The following is a 13,889-nucleotide window of genomic DNA, read 5'->3' as shown; positions in this document are numbered from 1 at the left end:
AGTGTTAGGAGCGGGGACTCTGGAGCCTGGCACCAGCGCTGCCTGACCATGACACTGGGCAGTTCTGTAAAGTCCTTGGTGATACCTCAAGAGGGGCAGAAGAGATGGACCTTTCTCATCCCATGTTGTTTGAATGATTAATGGTAGAACATTGTCCTGTTGTAAATGCTGGTATGTTAGCTTTTGGTGTTAGCTTTTGAAAGAGAAAGACTCAGTTGTCAAAATTCATTTTTTCTGTGTTTTTATTCCTAGTGCTTTATTTATCCTTTTTCTCCCCCCCCTTTTTTTAAGATTTTATTTATTTATTTGTCAGACAGAGATCGCAAGTAGGCAGAGAGGCAGGCAGAGAGAGAGGAGGTAGCAGGCTCCCTGCGGAGCAGAGAGCCGGATGCGGGACTCGATCCCAGGACCCTAGGATCATAACCCGAGCCGAAGGCAGAGGCTCCAACCCACTGAGCCATAAGAATTTACTTATTTGAGAGAGAGAGATCACAAGCAGGCAGAGAGGCAGGCGGTGGGGCGGGGCGGCGGGGGGAAGCAGTCTCCCTGCTGAGCAGAGAGCCCAGTGTGGGGCTTGATTCCAGGACCCGGAGACCATGACAAGGCCTAACCCACTGAGCCACCCAGGCTCCCCCTTTTCCTTCCTTTAAAAACAGATGAAGCAAAACCAAAGTACCTACCTTTCTAGTGGAGTGGCTGAGTAGAACAAAAGCCTGAAAAGATAAGGTTGATCTGTCGCAGGGCTGCTGGCCAGCCAGGTTACAGGGTAAATTGCCAGAACAGCTTTGACTACCTCCTTCCACACCTCACAGATTTGCTGTGATGACATGTTTACAGTGATACTAGTGCAGTTTGATATTTTAGGTCTGTTTTACCTTTAAAAATAACAGCCCGTTCCTTGGATGAAGGAATTAAACTGATCTGATTTGTGATTTCCATTTAGCCTAGGGTAATTACGCTAAAAGGAGAAAACTTAAGTGGCTCTAAAGCACCATCTGCTGGATATCAGATGTTACTGCAGTTTTTCTTTTTTCTTGGCTTCTCTTTCTTCCTTTCCCTCCTCTCCTCCAGTCCTCAGGATTCAGTGGCGAACAAAGTATACAGAATTCCTACCATCACAGAACTCCCCCCCCCCAGCATATTTACGCATATGCATATGATGGGTCACATGATGAAGAGAAAGAAAGGTGGATTGGCATGGGGGAAGGGATAGGGTGGTTAAGGGATAGTGTGGTTAAGAGGACTTTGACAGGCTTTTTAGTGAAGGGTTTTTCTAGAACAGAGAAGCAAAAGCCCTGAGGCAGATTTAGTGAAGGGTTTTTCTAGAACAGAGAAGCAAAAGCCCTGAGGCAGATTCCTGGTCCTTCCACAGAATGACCAGCCAGAGTAGGAGTCAGGCTATGAGAGGGGTCACCCAGGCAGTGCAGCCCGGCGGAAGAACGCGAGCTTTTGCTCTGAGTGAGATGGGAGGCCTCTCGGCACTGTGAGGCTGGACGAGGAGATGCCGGGAATGCAGGTGCAGAGAGCATGCAGGAGGCTCTAGCAGTAGACCAGGAAAGGGACCAGGTCAGAATATATTTTGAAGGGGGGCTTACAGTGTTGAATGATGGGTTGGAATGTGCAGAGTGAAAAAAAGAAAAGCCAGGGTGGTGGTGGTGGGTCCGGAAGGTGCCACCACATCCAGCCTGGTATGTTGCTGTTTGCAGAGTTAGAGTGAAATACTTGGTGGATTGGATCTGATCTTTAAACTAGTTTGGATACTTTAAAAAAGTAACAGTGATCATGATAAAATAATGCCCATTATCTGCAAATCATCTCTAAGTGAACTCTAGTTCTCTTGATCAGGATAATGGTTTGAGGTGGCCTATAAACTACTATATTAACTTGTCATAAGCTGCATATCTAATTTATGGTCCGAGCTGGTCAGACCTTTATAGAACGTGAAGGAGTGAGTAGGCTATGAGCCTAGACACGTGATGCCTCTCATGGAGCGGGGCTTTTCGTTCAGAGCTGTACAGTCACAACCAGGCTGGTTTTAAAATACCAGTGCCCAGGCTTTAACCATACTTGTCAAGCGAGAATCTTCAGGACATGCTCACCATCTCCATGCGAACATACTGATAAAGCGCTCAGGAGTTTCTAGGGCGCCGGGGGGGCTTGAGAAGCACCGACGTACTCCCTGAGACTAAGTTAGCCCGGTGGGTGCTCGCCTGGGTCTGACCTCCCTGGGCCCTGTGTTCTTCAGCAAAGCAGTGTTCAGTGGCTGTTGTGTGTCCAGGTACTCTTGAGGGTATAGAGGTGAATTAAAGTTGCCCTTGAGGGAGAAATGCAAACATAGAATGAAACTGTGGCAGTGTGAGGTGATGTGAGAAGTCGCTGAACAACGATTCCTGAAGAAAAAGGAGCAGAGTCCCTGTGCTGAAGAGGAGGCTTCTCTTGAGGAGACGACATGTGAGTTGGTTTCAGGGTAATAGCTCACCCGACAAAACTCTGGAAGGAGATCATCCTCAGACAAAGCCTTCTTATTCGCCAGGGGTGCGAGAGCTACAGCAGTACTGTTGTCAGTGTAGAAGCCCACAGCACACAGTGCGAATGTGAGGGTCCTGGGCAGTAACAGATGGTGGCTTGTTCTTGTTCCGGGGGACCAAGGCTGAAGGAGCCTGATCAGGACAGTTGGGGAAATGGTGCATGAATTAAACAGTTGCTGCTAGTATCCATATTGCAAAGAGGTTGGCCCAAGAAAAAGGCAGCGTAAAGTCTGAAAATTTGAAATTGTTTTGCCTTTGTTCTTTTGTAGGTTGGTACAGGTCTCGGGCCTACACTGGAGTTTTATGCACTTGTATCTCAGGAACTACAGAGAGCTGACTTGGGTCTCTGGAGAGGTGAAGAAGTGACTCTTAGCAATCCAAAAGGTAATATTAATGTGTGAGGTCGTCAGTTTGTGCTTTACACGTGAGGTAAAAGGGCCTTTATAATTCATTAAATAGATTTACTTTCTAGTAGAGGGCCATGGTCTCTGACCGTCATTCAAATATTAGCCTTTGTTTCCTCTTTTATCAAATTAGGGAGAACCTTCCAGCTCTAGAGGACTTTATTCCATGATCCTGATTTTGAGAATACTGACTTGCTTAGATGTTCTTAGTTATCAGGTTTTGTCCTGTCTTGTTTTGTTTTTTGGAAATAGCATCTAAAGTTTTGTGACTTGCTCATTTCATAGGAAGCCAAGAAGGGACCAAGTATATTCAAAACCTCCAGGGCCTATTTGCGCTTCCCTTTGGTAGGACGGCTAAGCCAGCTCACATCGCAAAGGTTAAGATGAAGTTTCGCTTCTTAGGAAAATTAATGGCCAAGGCTATCATGGATTTCAGATTGGTAAGTTTAGGATTATTTGCTTGTCTACATTTTTCTGTGTCTGTGTACTCTGAGAATATCTCAATCCCCTGCACTTCATGCTGGGTTTTAAAACAGTGTGTCATGGGCTTAATGGGCATATGACTTACATGGAGATTTCTATTTAAAAACACTAATTCGGGACCAGTATCTGAGATACTTGGTCACTATGTAGAAGACATTTTCTTTCATCCAGTGTCAAGTTTCCAAGTGAACAGTTTTGTCTTGCCTACAGAATGGGCTGTTAACCAGTTACTTTAGAAGTTACATTTTTTTCAGTTTTAATTATTTGGTTCTTCTTTTTAACCTCTTTTTCCCCCAGATGTGCAGTAGTGCAGACTACAGTAGAATTTAGTTTATTCCATCCCAAATAGATTAAGATTCCTGTAAACGATCTCTTAGTTTGGAGGCCCTTATGGAAAATATATGTCCATCATTGAAAGATAACCTTTTTCGGGTCACTGTTTAAATAGGATTCTTTGGTGTATTAAATTTTTCACAATATCAGGGCCCCAAATTGGGTTTAAATGGGAACAATTGTGTGTAATGAGAGAAACAGTTCCGAAATGTGGTTTCTTTGGAGGGGTGAGTTATTACTCAGCCTTAATAAATGATCTCTTAGAGTGTCCGTTACAGAGCTGAGGCAGTTCTAGGAGCTTAGCGTGACTGTTAGAATATTTTGTATACTTCCTTTCAGGTGGACCTTCCCCTTGGCTTACCCTTTTATAAGTGGATGTTGAGGCAGGAAACTTCACTGACATCGCATGATTTGTTTGACATTGACCCGGTTGTAGCCAGATCAGTGTATCACCTAGAAGACATTGTCAGACAGAAGAAAAGACTTGAACAAGATAAATCCCAGGTAAGGTTAGAAGATGAGGAAATGATCAAGTGGATCCGTTTCTACTGTTGTAAGATGAGGTCTTTGTTAAATGGTTTCTATTTGACAGAGTTACTATTTTACATTATTTTATTTATTTTATTTTAGAAGAGTTATTTTTTTTATTAGATTAACTGAAACGATTTCACAGTGAGTAAGATGACTTATAAAAACAGCAGGTGATAACAGCTTGATTAACAAATAAATGAAAAACACTCCTGACTTGAACACATAAGGCTCTTAATAATTTTAGGTGGGTTATGTGTCTGGGCAGATACTGTATCATACTGAATTTCTTTGGTAAGCATTTGAACCAATAAAAACTATTCTCAGGACAGATTGTTTTTCCAGAAAGGTAGCTTAATTTAGGAACAGTCCATCTGTTTATAGAAAGATCAGAAAAATAGTTTTAAAGGGCGTAGTAGGTGTCTGCTATTTCTTAGTAACATCTGTTGAGGCTTCTTTATTAGAGTGGCTAATCTTGAGCTTTATATTATTAATGTATATTCTTTACATATTAAGAGATTAAAAATTATTTGACCCAATCTGAAATTAATAGTGGGTTCTGTATCAGGCAGAAGAAGACAAAGTCACATTTAAAAAATAGCGGCACAGCGTCAGTTAGCTATATTTGGGCAGGCAGCATGGACCAGTGTTAAATCAACTCCCATTTTATGAATTGTGTAAAGTAAGAATAGAGCAGATTTTGTAGGGAAAGTGTCACATCTCCCGATAAACTGGAGAAGAGCTCTCGACAGATGGGAATTTTAAAATGCCTTATCAGGGAAGAAGGTGATTTGTAAGGGAATTAATTTTATCCCCCTTATTAATTAGTGATTTTTGGAAAGAATAGTTTGTTTATTGACAGCAATTAGCATTTTAAAGAGGCCAAGTCCATCTTTTCCATAGAAGATATTTTGTTTTAACATTTTTTAGAATCAGTTTTATGCTTATCAACTTTATAAATTTTATTTCTTTAATTTTTTATAAAATATTTTTAATTTATTTATTTGACAGAGATCACAAGTGGGCAGAGAGAGAGGGTGAAGCAGGCTCTCTGCTGAGCAGAGAGCCTGATGCAGGGCTCCATCCCAGGACTCTGCGATCATGACCTGAGCCAAAGGCAGAGGCTTAACCCACTGAGCCACCCAGTCGCTCCCAACTTTGTAAATTTTAAAAATGAAGGCAATCTTATTTGGAATCACCTCTTAGGTAAATGGTGGCCCCCAAAAAAGGAAGGAAAGACACTGTTCCACGTGCCGCATGTATATTAATTCATTTAATCCACAACATGTGTCAGAGACGTAGGTGTTTCTGTTATTCTTCTTTTGCTCATGAGACACTCAGGGCAGATAGGTTCAGTAACTGGCCAAGGTCATGGATCCAGAGTGTGGGAGGAGAGCTGGAACTCGCGTTCGAGTTCTGCAGCTTTCTCTCTTACACACTTTGCACCGTGCCACCCGTTCTATTTAATCCTTTTTGAGATTTGTTCTACAAATCTTTAATCTTTATTTTTGATGTTGTCAGTTTAAAAGTATAAAATGCATAGCACAGAAACCACATTCCGTGGAAAGTGCTGTACTGTATTAACCAGTTTTCATCCAGTGCATGAGGAATGGTGGTATGTGGTATTCTGGAGCCCCTCACCTCATTGTTTATGAAGTTATAGGTGGAGCAAACTTGGAAGTGTAAATTCTTAAAAGACACATGAAGCTTACTAGCTCTCAATGTAATGTAAAGTCTGGAGAAATGAACAGTGAATTCCTTCTAAATATCTCAGGGACCCTATATATTCTAGATTCCTCTCAATGATAGCATGTTATAATGCAGACCTTTATAAATAAGATGTTCCCTAAGTAACTGTGGGAGAAGAGACTTTCCGTTAGGATAGCAGTGACCACTTTGATCTGTGTGCGAGGTGGGGGGCAGTTTCAAGAGCTTTCCAGGAGGAGAACATTTGAGAGATGTTGATGATTACTATCTAGTCTTTCTGAGAAATACCTTAAACCTAAAATGAAAGGCCTCCCTTCTGGTTTCATCAAATGATTCACCTGCAGCTGAGGAGAGACCTAAACACAGGCTTTTTACAGGGAAGGACAGATTAAGGTATAATCTTAGTGTTTTTTCCTCTTCTGCATTCGGAATTAATCTGGATGGCTTTAATTTCCTTTTTAAAAGTGACTAATTTAAATCAGAACTTCCTAGCTTTTTTTTAGTTTAAATGACTAATTTCTTGCACCTGGACTGTTCAGCCACTGGGAATTTCATACTTGGGGGTATTTCGAATTTGGAAAGCCATTTCGCTTTCTCCTGTACCATGTACCTTCATTTTCAGGTAGTAGTTGTCGTTTTGCATGTTGGTTTCTAATCTTAAAAAATGTGTAATTCTTAAATGTGTGTTAGAATTAAAAAATAAATAATACAGACTGCTTTTAACATTTGTCTTTAGAGTATGACTCAAGGGCTCTGTTGGAACCTTTCTTCACCACAGCATTATTTTGTGGATACAGATCTGTTGTCATAGTGCTGAAGTCCTGAAGTCATAGGATGAGAAATCTTCAGGGTGTCCCTTAGACTTGAGCTTTTCCGGGGAGGAGCGGGGGAATAAAAGTTAATTACCATTCCTTAGATGGTGCGCTATTTGTATTTACTCAAGTAATAATGCATTCTTTGTATTTATGGTTTCCTGTCTAAGGAATGGCAGTTAACTATATGTATAATTGGATTCATGAAGATTAATACAGAACTTAGGAAAAGTTTGTCTGGCTCTGTAATCACTCTCAAATGGACCATCATGTAGAAGCGATTATGACTTTTTGTGAAATCCAATTTGAAATGTGGTTACATTGACCGACATCTCATTTTGAAGGAATAATTAAGTGAGCTTATTTTTCCCCAAATAAAAATAGTTGGATTCTGAAATGCTTGAGATTATTTCCTTTGGGATCTGAGACTTGTTCATGTGTAGATGAGGACACAAAAAGAAGTCCTGGAAGAGCAGAGGGAGCCCTTAAAATGTATTAGCATATCTTTTGTCTTACAAACACAGACACAGAACCAATGGAATGACAGTGCCTGACATCTCTCATCCCCCCTTTTTAGACCAAAGAGAGTCTACAATATGCATTAGAAACCCTGACTATGAATGGCTGCTCAGTTGAAGATCTAGGATTGGATTTCACTCTGCCAGGGTTTCCCAACATCGAACTGAAGAAAGGAGGAAAGGATATACCTGTCACCATCCACAACTTAGAGGAGTATCTAAGAGTAAGTAGTCGCGGCGCCCTTTCGGGGAAAGGCCAGCATGGGGACACGGGGCTTCTTGTTGACACTGCTCTGGGGGAGAGGGACGCTGCCTCTCCAGCCCAGTGAAACTCTTGGCACCCATGATCACGGCATCAGTCCATTTCTTCAGGTTTTAGCTTCTGTCTGTGCTTGAGAGAACATGTTGGATAGTTCATGATCCTCATGTGACCTCATATTTGCTGTCCTCAAGCTTGAATACCAATAATATCACCTTGTCTGTATTTAAAAGAAATCGGTGAAAAGGAGCTATCACTCTGTTCTCGCTTAACTGCATTTTGTCTTTCTATCAAAGTGGCTAACTTGATAGAATTAACACACACACGTACGTTTATGGGGGTAGCAAAGACTTTGAGATAGTTCATGGTTCTTAATTATATTTGCTAAATTAAGGGAAAATTATTTTGTATTGAAAAGAAATTCTGTTTTAAGATAACTTACATCGATCTTTATTACTACTTTTTAAAAAAATTTTCTTCTGGTTTATTTCTGACTTCAAGTGGGAAGAGCTTTGGGTTCAAGATCGAATATCAACTACACCCAAACTTGGTTTTTTCAGCAACCTACAGTGGGATTTTGGATAGAACCTTGGAAACATGTTGGCTCTGGTTTTCTTCATCTGCTAGAGAAGGAGAATAGATAGCAGAGGTCTTCAGACTTTGTTTCGTGTCCCCGACAGTTCTGTGACTGACTGACAGACACCCGCTTCAGTATTCAGAGAACTGTTTGCTCTTACTACCTGCTTTTTTCCTTACCTTGAGAAAGCTGAACTTTTAGCCTACTGGCAAATGACCAGGTGAAGGTTCTCTGAAAATAATTTGTAATAATGCTTTCGTTTTTGTTTTTATTTTTATCTGAACATGTCCTGTATTTCTTGAACTCAGTGGGTTAGCCAGAGTCACTGATGACTAGATCATGATCATGTTGGACCGATAACAGGAGCTTTCTGTTACTTTTCGACTTCCTGGGACTGCATTTGCACAGTTGGCCTTTGCTAAGTGAAGTGGAAGGGTTGCCTTCTAAGAACTTAATCAGGATTTAGAAAAATTTTCACACTAAAAATTCAAAACACTTAACAGTTGATAATTGCGAATCTTGAAACATCAGCTTTACTTCTAAATAACATTTTATCCTTTTGGGACACTGTCATCTGTTTCTCATCTGGGAAGGTGCTGTTCTGTGCCATCAGGTTTTTACATAAATGTATTTTTACTAAATATAAATGCTCATGGGTTGTTTTTGTTTGTTTGGTTGGTGTTGGTGGTTGCCGCCTTACATTTTCTTATTGGCCAGGCCCCCAGTTAGAAGTTGACCTGAGTGATCTTTTATGCAGTTTTCTGAGAGGTATTTTAGAGACTTGAATGACTTGTATTTTGTTTCCTATTTTCTTGTTGTTTTTTCTAAGTGATCAGGAAGGATGTTTCACTGTACTTTGCCAAGTATTGAATAGGAAAGAGAAATGAAATCTTGTCAGGGTTTCTAAAAGACCTTTCTTTTTGCAGCTGGTTATATTCTGGGCACTAAATGAAGGCGTTTCCAGGCAATTCGATTCCTTCAGAGATGGATTTGAATCCGTCTTCCCACTTAGTCATCTTCAGTACTTCTACCCGGAAGAAGTGAGTACCTTATGTCTCCAAGAAAGAACCGCTCATCACTCCATGTGTACCTGTAGTTATCTTAGCGGGCTGTCTCTGTGCCATCTAGCCAAAGGTTGTTGCAAACAACCACAACAACAAAAACCAAGCGGAGATGGGAGTTGTGGGAGGTTTGGGAAAGATCATTCCCTGAGCAAAGAAGAGCCTTAAATACAAAATATAATAGAACATAAATGTAACATTTGTATTATATAAATACTAAATATAATTTAACAGAGAGTGGGGTCTATGTGTGATTGGTGAGCACATAGCCTCGTTGTCCCCTGGCCCTGGGTGGGGTGGGATGCAGGTGTCTGGGTTATTGGGGCTGGCAGGAAGGGGCCTGGGTCCCTTCTGGGTCCACAGTGGTGAACACAGAGGAGGGGGCACCTTTTTTTCTTTTTAACCTAAACTTCCTGGATTAGGTAAGACATTGCTTTACGATTGCAGTCAGTCCTTAAAGTTTTAAGGGAGTGTTGCGGATGCTGTTGAGAAGGGGGACGTGAGCCTTTGTGCAGTTTTCCAGCCTTCTTAAGTGCAACAAGAGTCTGAAAAACTACTCGCTAGTGAGGAGCTGGCATAGGAAGGAGCGAAAGTTTGGAATCCCTTTTGTTTATTATTTGAGCAGTAACTTTAGAATACATGTCTGTTACTGGCTAAATCCAGCTTTCTTTGAATGACTTAGCATTGTAATCTCCATTATGGTTTTTATGTTCACTCCGATTTGCCACTCACTGAAGCAGGTGGTGTACCTGGCACTTTGAGGAACTGAATGTCACCTGGAATTGAAAGCAGCAGGCGTTGCTCCTGGAATTGAATTCTGGTCCCCACCACTTAACCATCTGACCTTACCTAGGTTATTGCATCTGATCTGCCTGCCTCATCCGTGAATTGCGATAACCTCTGTGTTACTGAATAGGATGCATTAAGTACCCTGAAAGTGGGTGACATAACAGTAGACACTAAATTTGATATGCCTTGAATTGGATTTTCTCAAAGTACGCAGTCATTCTGCAGATGGGCAGTTAACCAGAGAAAAGGTGGTTTAATTTGAAGCTGATGTTAGATTTTCCAGGCAGATACGAGCACTTGTTTGCTTTCTAATGTTCCCCTGTGATGGCTAGCTTGGTCCCCGTGCCGCCCCAGCCACCATCTGGCCACCATCTGCCTCTCTTTACAGTAAAGAGTGGGAAAGCTGCCCATTTGCTGTCTTCATTCAGCTTGCTTCTCCCACTTCTCTCTCCAGCTCAGTAGTCTGTGTCTTAGCTTCCTTCATGTATACCCTTGGGTTTCTAGAAGATAGGATTTATGAACTCTCCCTGGTTAGAAGTAGATGATCAAGGGAAAGCCGCTAAAGACATGAGAAGAGTCAAGTAAACTTACACCAAGGATTTGTCCCAAGTATGTTCTGTTGGCAATTAAAGGTTTCTCTAGGCCCCAGTCCCTACATGGGGGCAGAGGGCTTCTTCCTATAGCTGGAGAGGAGACTGATTTCATAAGTGCAGTAGAAGAGCACATCGGACAAAAAGAGGTTCTCGGCAGAACGTTTTGATGCTGAGAATGAAACTTTCCTTTGGCACGTGTAGACCTGTATTCTATTGGTATACCGCAAAACACGTCTGTGAATTTCACTCTGTTATGCAGCTGTGTCTTTAGTAATTTGTTATCATTGTGTGAACACGCAGCTGGATCAGCTCTTGTGCGGCAGCAAGGCAGACACGTGGGATGCAAAGACACTGATGGAATGCTGCAGGCCAGATCACGGTTATACTCACGACAGGTTAGTAGTGGGGTCGGCAGGATTTTCATTTGAGGGTCAAGAATTGGGTGGTGTGTGCATGTATATGTATACATCATAAACATTTTTAAATTTGTCTACCTATTTTATTTAAAAAATATTTTAAAAAACATTTATTTATTTGAGAGCGCATGGGCACGAGTGAGGAGAGGGATAGAGGGAGAAATAGATTCCCCACGGAGCAGGGATCCTCATGAGGGGCTCAATTCTAGGACCCTGAGATCATGACCTGAGCCAAAAGCAGATGCTTAACACACTGAGGCATCCCGGCACCCTAAGTTTGTCTACCTATTTTAAAGGAGACTTTTCTGATATTTTGGCCTTGTTTCTGTTAAGACCTTAGGACCCGAAGATTCTTTATCAAGCATTTCTGTAAATATGAACAGGCTGGGGGATGGGAGAAGACGGGTCTCACCCCGTTACCCATTTTTCTGTGTAGTAAAACGGAGACATCTGTATAGTCCCTGACATGTCTTAATCCTGCCATTTGAATTCCAGCTGTGACAACAGAAACCAGTTGGATTTCAGAGTGTACTGGAATGTGAATTCATAGGTAGTGGTAGTTAAGTTTTTACAGTATGTAGCTAATTGTGAGGGTCTGCATTGTGGGGTGATTCAAAACTGTATTTTAATATGATGCAATAATTGTGGTTGTTTATTTCTGTTGTAGTCGGGCTGTGAAGTTCTTGTTTGAGATTCTCAGTAGTTTTGATAATGAGCAGCAGAGGTTATTTCTCCAGTTTGTGACAGGTAGCCCAAGATTGCCTGTTGGAGGTGGGTATGCCTTTGCTCGGTGGGTAAACGGGTGTGTCAGCCAGCCAGACTTCAGTACCACAGCAGGATATTCTGTAGTTGACTTACAGGGCCTTAGCTGTAACACCGTAATGCTTCTAAGTGTTCACCCTGTTTTGCAATGTATAAGAGCTTTCACCAGCAGGGACGTTCATAAGGATGGTCTCTTAAACACACTGAAGTAGGATTGTTAATGAACACATAATGCTACTTTTCTAGATAAAATTCAGATCCTCAGGCCATTTGAATTAGAAACTCTTAGAGGAGAGTGCTTTGCAGAGTCTACTTTCCTAGAAGTGAATCACTCCTAACAGGAGTTGAATTGGTATTCTGTTTTAAAAGTCAGAAAGCCTAAGGAACTGTTTGCCTCCATATTCTACGCGGGCTTTTTATGGTAAATAAAACAGATACCAGTCACCTTACATTAAACATATATCAAATATGTAGATTTAATTGCCAAGCAAGAAAGAACACCTGTGTGTGTGAGCTGACCCCCGTGCAACAAGGGGGTGCGACGTTTCCTGGTAGTGATAGTGGGAGAGGGTGTGTTTGGGATTCCAGACTGATTCTTCTGGCTGAGAAAATGTTCTCTTCTGAGTTGGCCGTTTGCATCCTACAAACTTGCTAATAGGTTCCTTGGTCTTTTTTCCTTCCCTTTCATCAGGCTTCCGGAGTTTGAATCCACCTTTGACAATTGTCCGGAAGACATTCGAATCAACAGAAAACCCCGATGACTTCTTGCCCTCTGTCATGACTTGTGTGAACTATCTTAAGTTGCCGGACTACTCGAGCATCGAGATAATGCGTGAGAAACTGTTGATCGCAGCGAGAGAAGGGCAGCAGTCGTTCCATCTTTCCTGATCACAACGAGAAACGCAGTGTCTGCCTGTTACAGCAAAAGAAAAAAATCATGATTTCTTTTCTAAATGTATCACCTGAGTCAAGGAAACATGTTACGCCTTCTTGTTGTAGGAAAAACGGCTTGCAGATCATACAAGAGACACTTGGTCGATATTCATTAATGGCCCCATGGACTTAAAAGTGATCAGGCCCTAAAACGTTGTTGTGATGAGGGTTCTTTAGCAAGTTCTTGTTTAAATTATCATTTATTTGATGAGTGAAGTTTTTAACTTGCTTTGCTGTGTGAAATTTAAAAAAAGGGATGTTTTTCCAGGCTGAAACAATAAATGTCGCTGTGCAGTTTAACTCCGGGTGTGTGTGTCCATCGAGCCAAGTCTGCACGTTGTCTCCTTCAAGGACACATCTGGTTCATAAGGATAGAAACTCAAGCCCACGTGTCTTTGACAGATGCGGGCGCGTAGGTTAGCTGTCCGTGCCCGCCACTGCCCCGATTACCCTCCCGGAGTCACGTGTTGTCTGCGGCCCCCGCGGTTCTTCCGCCTACAGCGCTTGCGGCAGTCCCGTTTCCGTCAGCCATGGGCTTCTGTTCCGTGATCTCTCCCCAGTTAAGATACGGCTTAAGACTCACTGAACGGAAACATACTGTCGATGTAATTCAGCCTTTGTAGCCAGGTAGACTTTTCTCATAGCTTAGTTTGAATCTAGCTGTAGGGCACTGCTGCCCTCTCCCCAGTGACACACAGGACCGTTGATACCGTGACTCTGGTGACCACAGTAGCCTCTGGGCTGAAGCCGGGAAAGCTCACTCATTTCTTCTTTGTAGGTTCAAAAGTCTGCAGCTCAGGCTGGCCAGGATCTATTACCCTCAGACCAGAGCATTTTGAATTGATGTAACATTTTCAAGAAAATTGGCAATTTTCAGCCCCTGTTGGAGTAAAGGAATTTTTTTCTCCCTTGTTCAGAGTCTTCTTCCTTCCACACTCCCCCCACGCCCCCGGCTGACTTGGGACAGTTAAGCCTTTGTCTCGGCACCAATAAAAGCACCTGTAAGCGATGCTCTGTCCAGTTGTTTCACATGCTCATTTCCCAGATCTACAACAATCCATAGGTTACTGTTTTCACCTGAAAATAAAGTTTGCTTCACCTTTTTGTTTTTAGTTCTGTGCCGTATGCATAACCTCCCATCGTGTAGATGTATTTCAGTGCAAGCAAATCGTCACGTCTCCATGAG

General features: G+C 42.1%; 1 protein-coding gene across 18 annotated transcripts in view; it reads left to right on the top strand.

Annotated features, from left to right (window-relative positions):
* The window catches only part of TRIP12 (thyroid hormone receptor interactor 12), a 146,728-nt gene extending 133,725 nt beyond the window's left edge, over positions 1 to 13,003 (top strand). For all 18 annotated transcript variants that reach the window (XM_044241781.1, XM_044241779.1, XM_044241793.1 and 15 more), the window contains 8 exons: positions 2,798 to 2,912; positions 3,218 to 3,372; positions 4,088 to 4,252; positions 7,373 to 7,537; positions 9,076 to 9,189; positions 10,893 to 10,987; positions 11,676 to 11,779; positions 12,462 to 13,003. In XM_044241781.1, coding sequence (XP_044097716.1) covers positions 2,798 to 2,912; positions 3,218 to 3,372; positions 4,088 to 4,252; positions 7,373 to 7,537; positions 9,076 to 9,189; positions 10,893 to 10,987; positions 11,676 to 11,779; positions 12,462 to 12,658 — 1,110 coding nt within the window. In that variant the 3' untranslated portion in view covers positions 12,659 to 13,003. The remainder of the gene's footprint in view (positions 1 to 2,797; positions 2,913 to 3,217; positions 3,373 to 4,087; positions 4,253 to 7,372; positions 7,538 to 9,075; positions 9,190 to 10,892; positions 10,988 to 11,675; positions 11,780 to 12,461) is intronic.
* The last annotated feature ends 886 nt before the right edge of the window (positions 13,004 to 13,889 follow it).

This window comes from Neovison vison, chromosome 3, assembly GCF_020171115.1.
Source record: "Neovison vison isolate M4711 chromosome 3, ASM_NN_V1, whole genome shotgun sequence".
In the NCBI taxonomy this organism is placed as follows: Eukaryota; Metazoa; Chordata; class Mammalia; order Carnivora; family Mustelidae; genus Neogale; species Neogale vison.
The sequence above is the reverse complement of the archived record's forward strand: the minus strand, read 5'-3'. Positions and strand labels throughout refer to the sequence as shown.